This window comes from Paralichthys olivaceus, chromosome 11, assembly GCF_024713975.1.
Source record: "Paralichthys olivaceus isolate ysfri-2021 chromosome 11, ASM2471397v2, whole genome shotgun sequence".
NCBI classification, from domain to species: Eukaryota; Metazoa; Chordata; class Actinopteri; order Pleuronectiformes; family Paralichthyidae; genus Paralichthys; species Paralichthys olivaceus.
Window position 1 is genome coordinate 3,774,727 of NC_091103.1, and position 14,884 is coordinate 3,789,610.

Below are 14,884 nucleotides of genomic sequence, written 5' to 3' on the forward strand. Positions count from 1 at the left end.
ACTGAAACCAGATTTTTGCATCAGATCTTAGTTTTTCCTCTTTCACCAATCATCTCACGACCCCTCCAATTTATCTGGTGTCCCTGTTAATAAAACACAACGGCCGTTCAAACCGGCTCCACCTCCAACAGCAGTATCATGCTGCTTTCACACTGTTTTATTAATCGAATGATTACACGCATAATTGTCCGATCAGTCAGAGCGACCAAACCAGTAGCCAACATTTACTGTCATGTTTTTCTCCTAATACCCAATGAACCTATAAATAACATTTTTCATGCAGGACTTTTACTTTGGTAAAAAATACTGCCTCCACTGCACTAACCTCCATCAGCCTTTCCTTCCTTCCATTCCCTCATTAATCCTGATTACATCCTGGTCCACTTTCACTGTAACTGCTTGATTGTCTATCGTGCCGGTTGGAGTTGAACTTTTATCCGCCTGCCTGGTTTTGACTTTGTGCATGTTCTGAGGACTTAACCTTGCGCCCGCTGCATTCTGCTTTGTGTGTACCTGCCTGCTGACTTCACTCTTTGCCCTTGCTCGCATCACTTTCAAATAAAGGTGAAGCGTTTGAATTGCATTTATCAGTGTCTCATTGTTGTGCATGAGTTCAGTGGGGAGGGGGCTAAGTATCCAGAGAAGGCTCCTTTTGTCATCATGAATATGAATTTGGATGAAAAAGTATAAAGTATAGATAATTAAAAACACATAGGACTGGATGCATCACATTGCTGAAAGGTCCATGTGAGTGAGTGTAAACAGTGGGAGTCCCTGAGCTGCGGTGCATGTCGCTGACTGTGACGCTTCCTGTTTCTTACAGTACGGTACAGTGAGGGATGCGCGTTGCATTGTGGGGATACAAACACGGCGCACGGAGAGCAGCGGGGAGCACAAAGGATTAAAACCAGCACCTCGGAAACTTTCTGCACCGGCGGGGTTGTGATGTGAATTCACGTCGGCGTCATTCGGACCGTGAGGTTTGGCGGGTGGCGGGCTGACAGCTGCCCGAGAGGCGGTGCAGGGACCGAGGGTGAGCGGCGTGGAGCAGCAGCGCGCACCGCGGGCTCCGCGCGACCGACCGACCGACCGAACCGCCGCTGCTTTTGTCAGCCGAGCCGTTCGCATCCCGAGGCCCGGGCCGCTATCGCAGGCCTCCCCCCGCACCAGGTAAACTCTTTCCCCCCCACAGTCAGCGGGATTACGATAACCCCCGCAGTCCACGCGTGTGTCGGGCCGCGTCGTTGTCCGGGTATCGATCGGGAAAACGGAACCATCTAATGGCTCCGCGGTGCTCTGGCTAGCGCTAGCCTGGTGGCTAACAGTAGCGAATGAGAGCAGGGTTATTCGCAGTCAAACCGGGGATGTGGCTAAACCGACTTCAAAATAAATGGGGTAAATTGAATTTCTTACTTTCTTTGCCGCTTGGTCATCCAGTGTTTGTGCATTGTTAGTGTTTTCAAATGCTGTGTTTGTGCACCATTATAACAAAGTGGAGACATACGGAACATAATGCAGCACAAGAGTACAGTTATATTTTAAAGTGGAGGACAGTGGGTGAAAACATTACACATTATTATCGACTATTGCATTACTACACACCTGGTTAGTTACTATAACACCCGAATGTGTTGTCCAAAACAACGTGTTAATTTATGATGACGTAAAATCATTGTTAAATGGTATACTAAGCTGAGAGGGTCCAAATAGTCGTGTTTTATTTTGGAGGTGAAAAGCGGATGTGCCTTTGATTTTACCTTTTAACTTGTCGCTGTTAGCTGGTGTTTGCTAAACTGTGATTGTTGCTTGTAACAGGTTCGATCAGAGTTTGTGGTTCACTTTGTCCACGTACCTGTGCACACACACGGAGACACGGGCTCTTTTAGTTTGTGAGAACTTTGACCGGCAGACCACTGCCACATGTTTCTGTCAGACGCCTGTGGTCACTTGCTAATACGTGATGTAAACAGAGGAAAAGTCTCAGGGGTCTGGGGGGGGCTATATTTAGGGATTCCTGGTTTTGTGTCGAAGTCTGTCCCCCCACCTCCCGAACCTGATCCCAGGTACCGAGGAGGGAGGGGATCACCTGGGGTTGTTCACCATGGTCCCCTTAGCTGCAAGGGTTAGGCCGGGTTAACATTAACAAGAGCAACCTTTAAAAAACTGTCAATAGCTGTGACTGCTGATCAATTATGATGCCCGAAAATATTGAGCCATCATTTCCCCCCAAAGAGTTTATGTTAAAGTGACCAGTAATAATAACAATGGATGTTTTCACACATCAGTGCAGATGTTTCCCTATTTTAAAACCGAAATTCTATCAAAGACAGAAACAATGGATAGTTTACCACAAATTACAAAACACTGATTGTTGCTGCAAAGATTCTTCCTCTCCCAACAGGAGTCCTGACAGTGTAGGTGCTTCTACATTCTTAACTCATCACTATCAACAAACTAATTGTGCCTTTATCACAAAAAATTACGTTCAACATTTCCCAAGACTATAAATGGAACATGTGATTGGTCCGCTTGCTAGCATCGCATTTCTGGAAGACTTGCCACCATTTTTGCATTACGTTAAAGGGAATGAACACGGACAACGTTTTTCTTTTCTCTGTTGCAGATGTTTAAGAATAAATAATTGCTCTTCAACATCTATCAGCTCCAACACGATCCGCTTAGTAACACTCTTCATTAAAATGCGGACCAGAAACTCTACAGATCCCCATATGATACTGGTTATCCAGAATTGTCAACGATAGGCCAATTACAGCCAGACAACCTTAAGAACTAAACCCAGTGGTGTAAGCTCCTGAGGAGGCATAGTCTATAACCTGAGCCCACTGTGATGTAAATACTTTAGTCAATGAGGCACCTTTTAAAGTTGGCAAATAACAACTCACACAGATCACATAGCCGAATAGACTGAAAAGAATCTAATTTATCTGAGCCCTCAGCTTGAATTTGTGGTTTTAAGATAAGAAGCTGTAGCAGTCTGTCCCTGTTTAGAAACGAGCCAGCTGCCTGCAGATGTCTGGCTTATGTTCCTTCAATACAAACAGTGTAGTTTGTGCTCAACCCTAACCCAGTGGAGTTGCTGCACACAGTTGAAACACCAGCTATATTGGAGTCATGGACTCAGATGTAACATTGGCATCAACCTTTGTATAAGACTAAGGATTTATCATCAAGTAATAGGACTCTAATGTGGGACAAAAAAAACTTCACAGAAGAATTGTAGACTCCTTTCTGATGCAATGTTTAAGATAGTTTTACTTAAAAATATACTACTTCTTTCTCAGGTTCATGAACTTGAAAGGACATCCAGTTCTGACATGAAGAACTTAATAGAGCTCCTGTATATAAATAAATCTCCCTCAGGACACTTTACAGCCATATGAAAACCCCACAGTAAAATTAAAGCTCTTTTCTATCACCCGTTTGCTGGTTCAGACCAGGGACTCTCTTGTTGCACCACAACTGCCCAGGTCTATAATTCACTTTGCTTTCACTGGGCCAGCGTAGCCCAAGAGTATTTTCTTTTGGTGTGTGTGTGTGAAGGGGAGTGCGCTCTCCCTGCGAGAGCCCCTTCACATGAGCTTTTGTTTGATGGAAAATCTCATGCCTCAAAGAATCCACATGTCTCTCAGACAGCTGCTGAGCATCCTGTAGTGCACTGGCCTCCACATGGGTCTGGCTCGCATCGCTGCGCATCTGCTTTGATTGTTGTTACATAACTTGGCATTTTGTCCTCCATGCACCCCCTTTTACCTTTCCTTCCCCTCAGAGAACACCTTAGTATTGCTCTCTGTGTGCCCACTGCTTTCCACAGTGGATTTGACTGGTATCATCCCATCTTTACCATAGAGCTGGTGTTTTTTTAGACTGCTCCTTGAAATATTACTTTGCTTTATTTCTAATGGAGTGGTTTATGAGAGTCCATTGTGACTTCACACTTGTTTCTCTAATGCTAGGCCTGGACTGCGTTAAGTAAAGTAACCATTTGAATTATTGGCCCTGGCTAAATACAGTTAAGTACGTGACAGATCAGAATAACAAAGATTAACAAAAATATTTTTTTATCATATTCTTATTATTTTCTTACTTGTTCATATGGTTTTGATTTTGCAAACTGAACTGAATTTTTGTTTTGCTTTTCCTCTGCAGGACGCATTTCCTGTGCAGAGTCAGGAAGTGACTCCAACATGGGGGTCAAAACCTTCACTCACAGCTCCACCTCTCACAGCCAGGAGATGCTGGAGAAGCTGAACGCTTTACGCAACGAGGGTCACCTATGTGATGTCACCATCCGTGTCCAAGACAAGCTCTTCCTGGCCCACAAAGTGGTCCTCGCCTGCTGCAGTGAATTCTTCCGCTCCAAACTGGTGGGCCGGCCGGAGGAGGAGGACAAGTTTGTGTTGGACCTTCACCATGTGACTGTTAGTGGCTTCGCTCCTCTGTTGGAATATGCGTACACATCGACCCTTTCCATCAGCACCGAGAATATCATCGATGTCCTGGCGGCTGCAAGTTATATGCAGATGTTTGCTGTGGCGAGCACATGTTCAGAGTTCATGAAGTCAAGTATTCTGTGGAGCCCAGGTAACAACAACAACAACAACAACAACATGGCAGCAGATAAACCACATGAATCAGCACAAGAGAGTGCCTCATCAAACTGTGCCCTGACACCATTGGACGGCAGCGTTTCACCTGTGTCGTCGGACTGTAGCGTGATGGAGAGAAATGTGCCAATATGCCGCGAATCGCGACGGAAGCGCAAGAGCTTTGTAACGATGGCGTCGCCTGAGAGTCCACTCAAATGCACTACACAGATTGTCACCACCTCCCCTCAGATCCCCAACCCATCCCCCTCGTTCTCAGACAGCACAGCCCAGCCTGTGGAGTCCTCCCTGGCCTTTCCATGGACTTTCCCATTCGGCATCGACCGAAGGTTCCACTCAGACAAATCAAAGCTCCCAGAAAGCCCTCGTTGTTTAGAGCAGGGCGCTCCAGGGACCTCAGAGGTTGTGGTTGGCCGGCGGCTCAGTGACTACCTGACGTGTGAGAGCTCCAAGGCAGTGTCGTCGCCAGTGCCCGCAGAAGAGGAAGATGTGAGGGTGAAGGTGGAGCGTCTTAGTGATGAGGAGGTCCAAGAGGCGTCCTCTCAACCAGTCAGTGCCTCCCAGAGTTCGCTGAGTGACCAGCAGACGGTGCCAGGGAGTGAACAGGTCCAGGAGGAGCTCCTCATCAGTCCACAGTCATCCTCTATAGGTGGAATATTCTCCCTAATTCACTCATCCACAGCATTTAGAATTATTTCTGCATGTTTAATGTTGCCTTATAGTGTGAATGCTTCACCATCAGTCGAGAGTTACGTGGGTAAATATAGACAGAAAAACAACATATCAGTCTTGCTGTATCCATCACTATTACAATAGAATCTGTGTCCTGACCCAGTTACCACAGCGTCGCTTTGTAATCAAACCTTCCCCAGTGGGCTTTTGTGTTGGTGGAAGTGGAAAAATGTTTTGTCCGGGGGCCAAAAAAACTGTTTGAAAATAAAATGGAAACACTGATAATTCAAGCTTTTCATAGGGCACATTTATTTCCAGCAGCATCAATCCTAAAATAAGGGATCAGCCTTAAAAGACCTACAGTAGTAACCCAACCCCACACGAGAGGACTTGCTCTGGGATTGTTTCCTTAGTCTGACATTCAGTAGACAGCTACCATGTGAATAATTTTCTTTGGTTTCCTCAGGGTCGATGGATGAGGGAGTGTCTGAGGGATTGCCGTCAATGCAGAGCACGTCTAACGCTGGAGGACATGCAGAAGATGATGAAAGGTATCATGATTTGTTACAACTTGAAGTGAGACACAAGTCACAGGCAGCAAAGACGATATAGACATGTCTGAGCCGGTGTAGGTAATAAATCTGACACACAATAATATGAAGGATTTCAATGTGAAGTCCTCCAACTGGAAATGCATGAATGTAAAACAATCTGTTGCATGTCACTGTCGTTGCTATCATCTCAGCATTGTCCAAAAACATCCCATTACTGGTTTCTTTAAATGACCAGTTCCTTGACATCGACATCAGATAGTTCTTTTTATTAACTTTTCAAAATCAATGTTTTTTAAGTATTTGTATAGGAGCACGTTTTTTTCAATGTAGGAGCACTTACAAGGTTTATTATCATTTAGATTTTCCCTTTGACTGTGTTTCAGGTTGGATGGTATTCAGTATCCATACCACCTCTACATCAGCCCTTCAGCCCGACCAGGCACCAATGGCCCTGATCGGCCCTTTCAGTGTCCAACCTGCGGAGTCCGATTCACACGTATTCAAAATCTGAAGCAGCACATGCTCATACACTCCGGTAAGTGAAATGAGATTAGTCTTAACAGAGATCAAGAACAGGTAACAGAGATCTGATCAGCTCATTGCTGTGTAACTCCAATACCTGGGCTGTTTATGACTAAAAATGTCATCACACAAAATTGCTATTGATATTTATGAAGTTTGTAAATATTGAATTGTTTTTTTCTATTTCTGTAAAAAGAAAAATCTAAATTACACCAAATGTCAGTCTTCCAAAAATGCAGTGCAACCGTGTGCATCATAAACAGATTACAGTGTTGGCGCTCTTTACTCATATGACAGCACTGTTGGATTTATTCTCACGTTACAAAAGTCAGATGTTAAGTAAGATTGTAAAAAAGTGCTATTAATAGCATATGCAGCCTGGGAGAGAGATCAGAACCTCAGGTAGTTCCTTCATAAAAATATTTTAGATTTGTACTTATATACTGTAGAGTTATACTTTCTTAACCTGATAAGGGTGCAGCTACATTTGAGTTTTGAAATGACATCAGGTTTTGTTTTCATTATCAAAAGCCAAAGGCATCATATTCTCAGCCTTCAGTCATCACCCTGCTATGGAAACTATTTCAAATTTACATAAATCCTAAGCAGCATTTCATGACTCAGTAAAAGAACGACACAGAGCAGGTCAATTCTATATGTTAGGAAATTTACTTCCCTTTTAGCACGTTTGAGACGTCTACAAATTTAGAAAATCATTTTATATGACTCCTGAAGAGCAAACCTGTTACTAAAAGGAAAGACTGTTTTGTTCCTTGTCTTTTCAAGTAGAACATTCAAAGTTAAATATAATAAACATGCATGTTTTCATTATTTTCACATTAACTGATTTTAACAAAAGATTGAAGTTTAACTGAGGTTCTCAGTATCAGTTGTATATTTTGCTAATGGAGATCAAAATAAATGGTTCAATGATTTTGGCTTACTATGCTATCCAACATATTGTGTAGAGCTTAGTGAAGAATGCATGAGGCCTTTTGTTCTGGGAAACACTGATTTGGAATACGGGGAAACACACACACACACACACACACACACACACACACACACACACACACACGCACACACACACTTGGATACAAACACTTGTGTGATGCTACAGTACAGATCAGCTAAGCACTGCGTTTTTCGTCTCCCTCAGGCATTAAGCCTTTCCAGTGTGACCGCTGTGGGAAAAAGTTCACACGGGCCTACTCCCTAAAGATGCATCGGCTGAAGCACGAAGGTAAACGCTGTTTCCGGTGCCAGATTTGTAGCGCCACATTCACGTCCTTCGGTGAATATAAGCACCACATGAGGGTCTCCCGACACATAATCCGCAAGCCGCGGATTTACGAGTGCAAAACGTGCGGCGCCATGTTCACCAACTCTGGCAATTTAATTGTACACCTGAGGAGTCTGAACCATGAGGCATCCGAGCTAGCAAACTACTTCCAGAGCAGGTGAGGAGTCAGGGGGCGCTGACCCCCATTATTTACTCAGATCTCACCTGGATTAGAAAATAACTACATTTAGATTTTAATACCTGAGGTTCATTTGACTTTGGTTGTGTAGAATTGTTTTTGAGTTGATTACAGTTGATTTGAATGTTCAGATCAAGTGTACCTGAAGTTTTGAGCTTTTGTTCATCGGCGAGTTTTTATTTTACTTACTTAAAGGAATATTTAGACATTTTGGGAATATACTTAATTTATTTCTTCCAAAAAAGTCAGATGAGGAGGTTGATAGCACTCTCATATCTGTAAGGTAAATATGTAGCTGGGGCCAACAGCAACATTATGACGGCAACAGAGAAACATTGTCCTGACTCAATCTGCCTACCAGCTTCTTTAAGTTCACTCATTAACACATATCTCATTTATTTAATCAGAACAAAAGCTGAAGTGAAAAATTGCCAGGGGTTCTGTGTCTTGGCTCGGTGAACTGGAGTTCTTACAGTTCAGTCAAGATATAACGTGTTAACTCCTGAACTTCAGAGAGGATTGTCGATGGATTTTGTACCTTTTTAATATACCGTAGATTGTCGAGCTCTTTCCTTTGTTTCTGACTGTAGCTTTGATATTGAATCAATAAGTAATTCACTATGAGAGCGGTGTCAGTCTTCTCTAAGTCTTGGCAAGAAATCAATTTGGCGCATTTACCAAAATCCTGAATTATTCCTGTAACATTCATCATTGAGAGGAGATGGCAAATACCTCAAGCACGTTTTCACTTTTTTGACAAAATTCCATGAGATGTGACGATGAAGTTGGTAATTTAATTTAAAATTCAGTGAGTGAAGAAACCAAGTCAGATATTTCAGCATGATTTAGAATCACACTTTTTTTATAGTCCTGCACTTTGTTAACGAGAGTTGCACCATGAAAACTTGAGTTCGCTCATCCAGTCCCCATAAAACACAACTTACTCCTATTGACTCCTCAAAAGTTTTTTCGGTAAAAGGTCTAAGCCTGAGATCGGATAATATGGAAACTGAAAGATTTGTTAACTTCACTGTATTTGTCTCAAATTTTAGAGACTCTGTCATTGGAATCCAAGTGTAGTTATGAAAACCCATCCGTTCAGTTTATTTTGATGTGTAGATCATATGATGCAGCGGACAGTGAGTTAGTTCTGTTTTTTAATTATACACGATCAGAAGCATTTATAATCATGTCGTCGTCATCTCCTCTTCTAGTTTACTTGTGCTAAACTTGTTTGCAACAATCATTGCCATAATAATTTGAATTAAATCATAAGAAAATGTAATCACTACTAAGTTTGCACTGAAACATTTGAACTTTGAAAACGATCTTTTTGAATTGATATGGCTGATGATGAATTTTCACTTTGAGTAAAGTACTAGTCTGAGTGGGAGAGGTCTCGCTCACTCAAAAGGCCATACAGGGGATATTTGTTATGTTGTTGTTTCATCTCAGGCCTGAGAGAAAAAAGTATTTTTCGATATCTTGTACAATATCAGTAATCTTTTGATTTCTAAAATAGAATTAATTCAACCTATTATGGCGATAATAACAAGAAAATATCCACTCCAACACACTTACAACCCGAACATTGTGTATATTTTTGAGTTAATTTTGTTTTTCTACTCATTAAGCTTCACCCGACTGTGTCCGATGTGAGAGATTATAACAAACTGTTTTTGCCGTGAAATGATGTAAACAAATCAAGCTAATTATGTAAAGATCACAAAATATATCTTGAAATCATAGTTAAACATCAGAAAATGTCTTCATCATGTCGTCTGTACCGCCCCTGTAGATATTTAGATATTTTCAGTGCAGCTAGGATGGAGTTGTGTTGCAGAAACCAAATAATGGGACAGTGAACTCAACACATTCTCTTGATTCTTGCAGTGATTTCCTCGTGCCCGACTACCTGAGCCAGGTACAGGAGGAGGAGGAGGTGCTGGGAGTGCAGTATGAGCTGGAGGAGTCCCAGCATCACCCCGTCTACCCAGGCAGCACCTCCACCACCACTGCCACCTCATCCTCCTCCTCAGTCCAGATGCCCGTCATCTCCCAGGTCTCCTCCTCTACCCAGAATTGTGAGAGTTCCTCTGGCTTCCTTTCACCCGAGCCTCTGGATCCCATGGAAGCCCAAGCCTCCCTCAAGATGGACGCTGACGAGACGGCAGCCACGACAGAGGAGACCAAGATGGACGACAGTGTAGGTGGCAGTTCCCCAGAGGTGTTTGAAGAAGTGCAGCAGCAGCACGCCCAGGCCAAGGAGATGGTTTCTATCACCATAGAATGATTAAAGAAGTCTTGCACTTGCTCATCTTGTCTTATTTTGCAGCCATGTCATATGGGAATATCTGTCGGAGCGACTGGACACGTGCACATGTTTGAAATGTCATCATGTAAAGCCACCATGATTAAAGTTACCTGAAGACTTCAGTTGCCTTAGTTTTGCTTTCCACATGCAACTCAGATGCACTTATGAGTTGATGTTTCACACTAAACCAAATCCAGCAAAGCAAACGGTCATTTTCTTTGTGACAGAATATGATATCATTTGGTCGTATGAGATTTCAGCAGATCAAACTCTGGGCTCAGTTTGTCCCCAAACCTGAATTATCTCCTGAATAAGCAGGTCAACAGTTTTTTGTTTTTCTTTTCTTTGAAGAGTCATTTTTCAGAAGGATGTTTTTTCCCATATGACATGAATGCAGCGCTAGGTAAAATCATTTCTGTCTTAGCCAATTTGAGGTCTGTTCAATCCAAGCCTTGCCCTATTTTTGGAAAGTGCCTGAGTTCCCATTTTAACAAAGTAACGAGTAGAGGAGGAAGAGGTCTTGACTTTGCCAGCAGTGACAAACCAAGTCTGCAAACTGAGCAAAAGAAAAAAACATACCTGTACTTCATTTGTTGTGATAATGCTAGTTTGTATGAGCAGACACTCTGTTATTCCTTCAGTGCCGTCGCTATAGGCAAACTGTTAAATGTCAATATTATCTATATTGCAATAGCTTGTTCTGTAGTTTTACTATTTGAATGCTGTGTATGTTGGGTGTTGTGACATATATGTCAGGTGTGTGTATGTGCATTTTTTAAAAATCAATATCAAGACAGAACATTTCAATTTAAATGTTTAAATCTTGAAATTATACAGACAGAGTATTCCCTTTAGATGTTTGTGTAGTATATGATTTTTCGGACTTCTTTTCTGACGTATATATATATATATATATATTTTTTTTTTATCTCTAATGAACACTGTTGTTAAATCAAACCTGAACTCACAGAGTTTAGAAAAAAAGAAAAACTCAGATAAGCACTGATGCATTTTTTGTTTCGAAACAAACAAACAAGTGTTAAAATATGACCAAATCTTATGTCAGAAGAATTTTAAATTTGGAGTTGCTGTTCTCAAATGGGTTCTGAGATGTGGTAATGTAGCATTTCATCCTGGTTGAAGTTGGGTCTGCTTTTCAAACAGCCGTTTTTGTTTTCATTTTGAACACACTTTGTTACAGATATTGATTTTTAGATGAATATCTGATTCACATTATGGTTATCCTGATTAACCAAGGTACACTGCTGATGTTCTAAGGCGTTGCATGACTGTTGAAGTGATGTCTAAATAAGGTACAACGTGATTGTCTTTTATTTTATCTTTTTTTAAAACCTCCTTGTGTGAATTTCTTTTCTGGATGACAAACACAAGAATATTCCCCAATAGTGTGGATGAACCACCAGCATTCTCACTTTTAAACAGAAAAGCTACTCCGTGAAAATATTCCTGACTAAAATTTTGATGCAGATAGATTGTGAATGCTGTGATGGTCAGTTTTCATTCAGAAAGTCAGAGTACAAAGTCACGTGGTCACGTTTTGTTCAAATACAGCTTTGAAAGCAGCAGCAGCGTGCTGTCGTGTGAATGCAAATACTGTGAGTTGAATCATTCTAAATGATAAATTAAGCGTAGCCTTCACCTCCAACTGTTCGGCAGTTGGTGTTTCTAATTTCATTTATGCTTTTATGCTGATTTTAGGTCAAACCTCCAACTCCTGTTACCCGTGTTGTTCCTGTGTTGTGCTCTGGTTGTGCCTGTATTTAGAGAAGATAATGATGCTCATGATCCATGAGTTGAATGCTACTGACTGTGAATGGGTTTTTTTTTTTCTTGTTGAGTGAAAGCTTTTATTTTCTGTTGCCCCCTGAAAGTATTGCTAATGGCCCACATGTAGGATTCTCACAGTGGGATGTAAGCCCTCACACGAAGGGTTGATTGTAAATGTAAAGATAAATATTTCTGTGAGAAGGGCGTGAATATAAACGATTGTGTCCCATTCATTGCAATCCATTGAGAGCCGTCTAAATAAGAGCTTGTGTTACCCCGCCCCAGCCTGTCTGTCACTTTTTTCAAAGTTGTGCCATTTGCCCTTTTTATCTGGGTACATATCAAGCTTTTTCCTACAGGACCAAATGTCCTCTGTCTCATTGGGGATTTGCCGTGGCAATCAGTATCTGCACATATTAAAAGAAAGAGATAATCATTTCAAGTGGTCCATGCTATTTAGCAAAGGGGTCCTGCTGTTTCGGCCCTGAAAACACTGTATGATGTTGTGCTTTTAAGAGGCTAGCCTTAGTAAATGGACCTATTAACTCAAGTTGCACAATATCGAAATTTTAAAAATGTTTTCTATTCTCCATTTGTACGTCATGCTTTTCATCTGTTGTGTTCGGTGTCTGTATTCAAAAAGTTTTTATAATGAAATGCTGCTGTTTGTTGAAACGCAAAGTGCCCAAAATATTTTTGTGAACCAATGGTGTGCAATAAATGGACAGGTGGTGTTTTCAAAGTTTTGATTTTGTCTTTGGAATGATGAATTATATGAATTATATATATATATAAAAAAAAAAGAATGTATCGTTTTGTTTCATTCTAATGTGACTGAAGGTGAATCAAATAGGCGAGGACCCCATTTGATCTGTGAAACGAGGAACGAGGCTTTGATATTTAAAGACTGGTTCTGTTCAGCTCCTTTTCGTTTTGTTTTCTAAAATTGCATGTTCATATTGTTCTGTGAAGTGGAGAGCATGTCTTCAGTTAGTGATCCGTTCCGTCAAGGCCTTATTTGTCGATGACTCCTCATGCAGCAGAGCTTTGATCAGTTGTTCAGCATGCCCTCTTCTTTTCTGTACGTTATCCCTTTATGTGCAATGTTAAAATATCTTGATTATAAACAAGACATGCCTTTTAAATATACACTCAATGTTGTATATGTTTTCCAGTCCTTAAGGTTTATTTAAAAGTTGGAAAATATAAGAAAAAAAAAATGGTAGCTCTTCATAACAGCATATATATTTTTGGTGACTTTTGTACGGGTGCTGTTTCATGGCACCTTTGGATAATCTTGTTAAATGTGAATAGAACACCTTAGTCTGGGAGTTTGGGGGGCATTGGTAGTCTTCACTTTGTGACTGTCTGCAATGTGTGTATATGTTTATATATATAAATATATATATATAAATTTACAGTATATACACTCATACTATGTTGCGTATTCTTTATACTGTAGGCTACTTGATTACAACCTGCTTTGAGACAGATGTTGTATTTTGTGTCTTTGATACTGTATTTAAACTGTAGTTTGAAGAAACTGTACAAAAACATCCCAGATAGCAATGCAACCTGCACATTGAATAGGGAGAACTGATGTTTGTGCTGTTGAGTGTTTAAACTGGATCATATTCCACAGCTGGCTTTTAAAAACTGACAAGACCACTCTGTATTTTTCGGGTTTATGGTTGTTCTGAATCTTTACTAGTGTTCTGGCTTTGCAGTCCTGTTGTTATTAAAAAAAAGAGTCACTTTTGTAAAAGTATTAAAATATAAATAAAAAAAACCAAAAGTCAGAATAAGTCTAAAACTTGTCTGAAGTTTTTTGTTGCTGCAATATATTTCAGTTTAATGTGAACTAACTTTCTTTGTCAATACATGACTAATATATTCTGCATCATCACAAGTCAAACATGGTTTTATGAGGCGCACACTTTAAAACACTAGATTTTTTATTAGTTTGTTTGAGGAACCAAACACCGGCAGTCAAACCGCATCTGATCGGATGAGCCCACCCCTGAAGATCAGGAATTAAGACCGAGGAGTTTGTGCCCCATCTCTCACAGTGTAGTCGACTCTATGAAGCAATGAAGCAGAGGAAAAATAATGATGCCATCAACAACTATCCAACTTTATCAAGACAGACTTTTTTACAAAGGCTTTCAAGGCCATTCCCGGAGTGTTATTTTCTCCTCTGGCAGCTCTTCCCTTCATTAGACAGCAGACAGTGAGGCGAGGGGAGCAAGAGATGATGCTTTGCAAAAAAGGTCCCCAGCCAGATTTAAAGTAGGAACATTTGTGGTTACATGGTCAGTGTCTTACAGCTCTAAGCCACCAGGGCCGTCGAGAATCCTCCAAAATATCCATTCTCTGCAGGAGTCTGGATCAACCAACAGCCCCACACAGGTTCTGAGGCTCCTGTCAGGATTTAAAGTGGTCGAAACATCATTATTAAGCTCATGAACGTTCATTTCTTTAACGTCCTGCAGGCGACAGTTTTAAAGTCCCTCAAAGTAGACAGTGAAGACGTGTCTCATCTGTCCTCTCAGAGGGACAGTACTAGGGACAAAGATCCATCAAGCACCATGAAGACGACTCATAATAACGAAGCTCAGCGTAGATCAGTCAGGAAGACGTTACCCCGACTCAGTCAATCTCAAATCTCCTGCGCTACGTTCTGCTTCACCTCCATCTAATCCCGATGGCATCACGTAACATTCACATCAGGTTGAATCTCTCCTGAGGGTAATAAATGATAAATGATATTTGCTCCTTCACAGACTCATATTTTACAAAATTCTAAATAAAATCACCAACCTGATAAAAGTTAATACAACACACACACAAAGGAATGGTCGGTTCTCCGAACAGTTTAAATGTTTAGAGTTTGTCAGCATTTAGGTGCATCTGACTTTTATAAGGAGC

The 14,884-nt window shown here is 41.2% G+C and overlaps 1 protein-coding gene across 4 annotated transcripts; it reads left to right on the plus strand.

The window, feature by feature from the left end:
* The first annotated feature begins 831 nt into the window (after positions 1-831).
* Positions 832-12,703, plus strand: zbtb44 (zinc finger and BTB domain containing 44). 4 transcript variants are annotated; one of them, XM_069535079.1, is made up of 6 exons: positions 832-1,170; positions 4,168-5,274; positions 5,764-5,848; positions 6,235-6,386; positions 7,533-7,616; positions 9,748-12,703. In XM_069535079.1, the coding sequence occupies exons 2-6, from the start codon at positions 4,206-4,208 to the stop codon at positions 9,771-9,773; spliced, it is 1,416 nt and encodes a 471-aa protein (XP_069391180.1). In that variant the 5' UTR covers positions 832-1,170; positions 4,168-4,205; the 3' UTR covers positions 9,774-12,703. The 4 variants fall into 4 exon arrangements, with proteins under 4 accessions (XP_069391180.1, XP_019958347.1, XP_019958346.1 ...); XM_020102788.2 differs by having other exon boundaries at positions 835-1,395; XM_020102787.2 differs by having other exon boundaries at positions 846-1,170; positions 7,533-7,833.
* Positions 12,704-14,884: the final 2,181 nt, after the last annotated feature.

Bases quoted from the DNA above. Each gene is read 5' to 3' on its own strand.
- zbtb44 (XM_020102786.2), top strand. From the start codon at position 1,332: ATGAGAGCAGGGTTATTCGCAGTCAAACCGGGGATGTGGCTAAACCGA. The intron at 1,396-4,167 runs GTAAATTGAATT...TTTCCTCTGCAG, and splicing joins CCGACTTCAAAATAAATGGG to GACGCATTTCCTGTGCAGAG. The intron at 5,849-6,234 runs GTATCATGATTT...ACTGTGTTTCAG, and splicing joins CATGCAGAAGATGATGAAAG to GTTGGATGGTATTCAGTATC.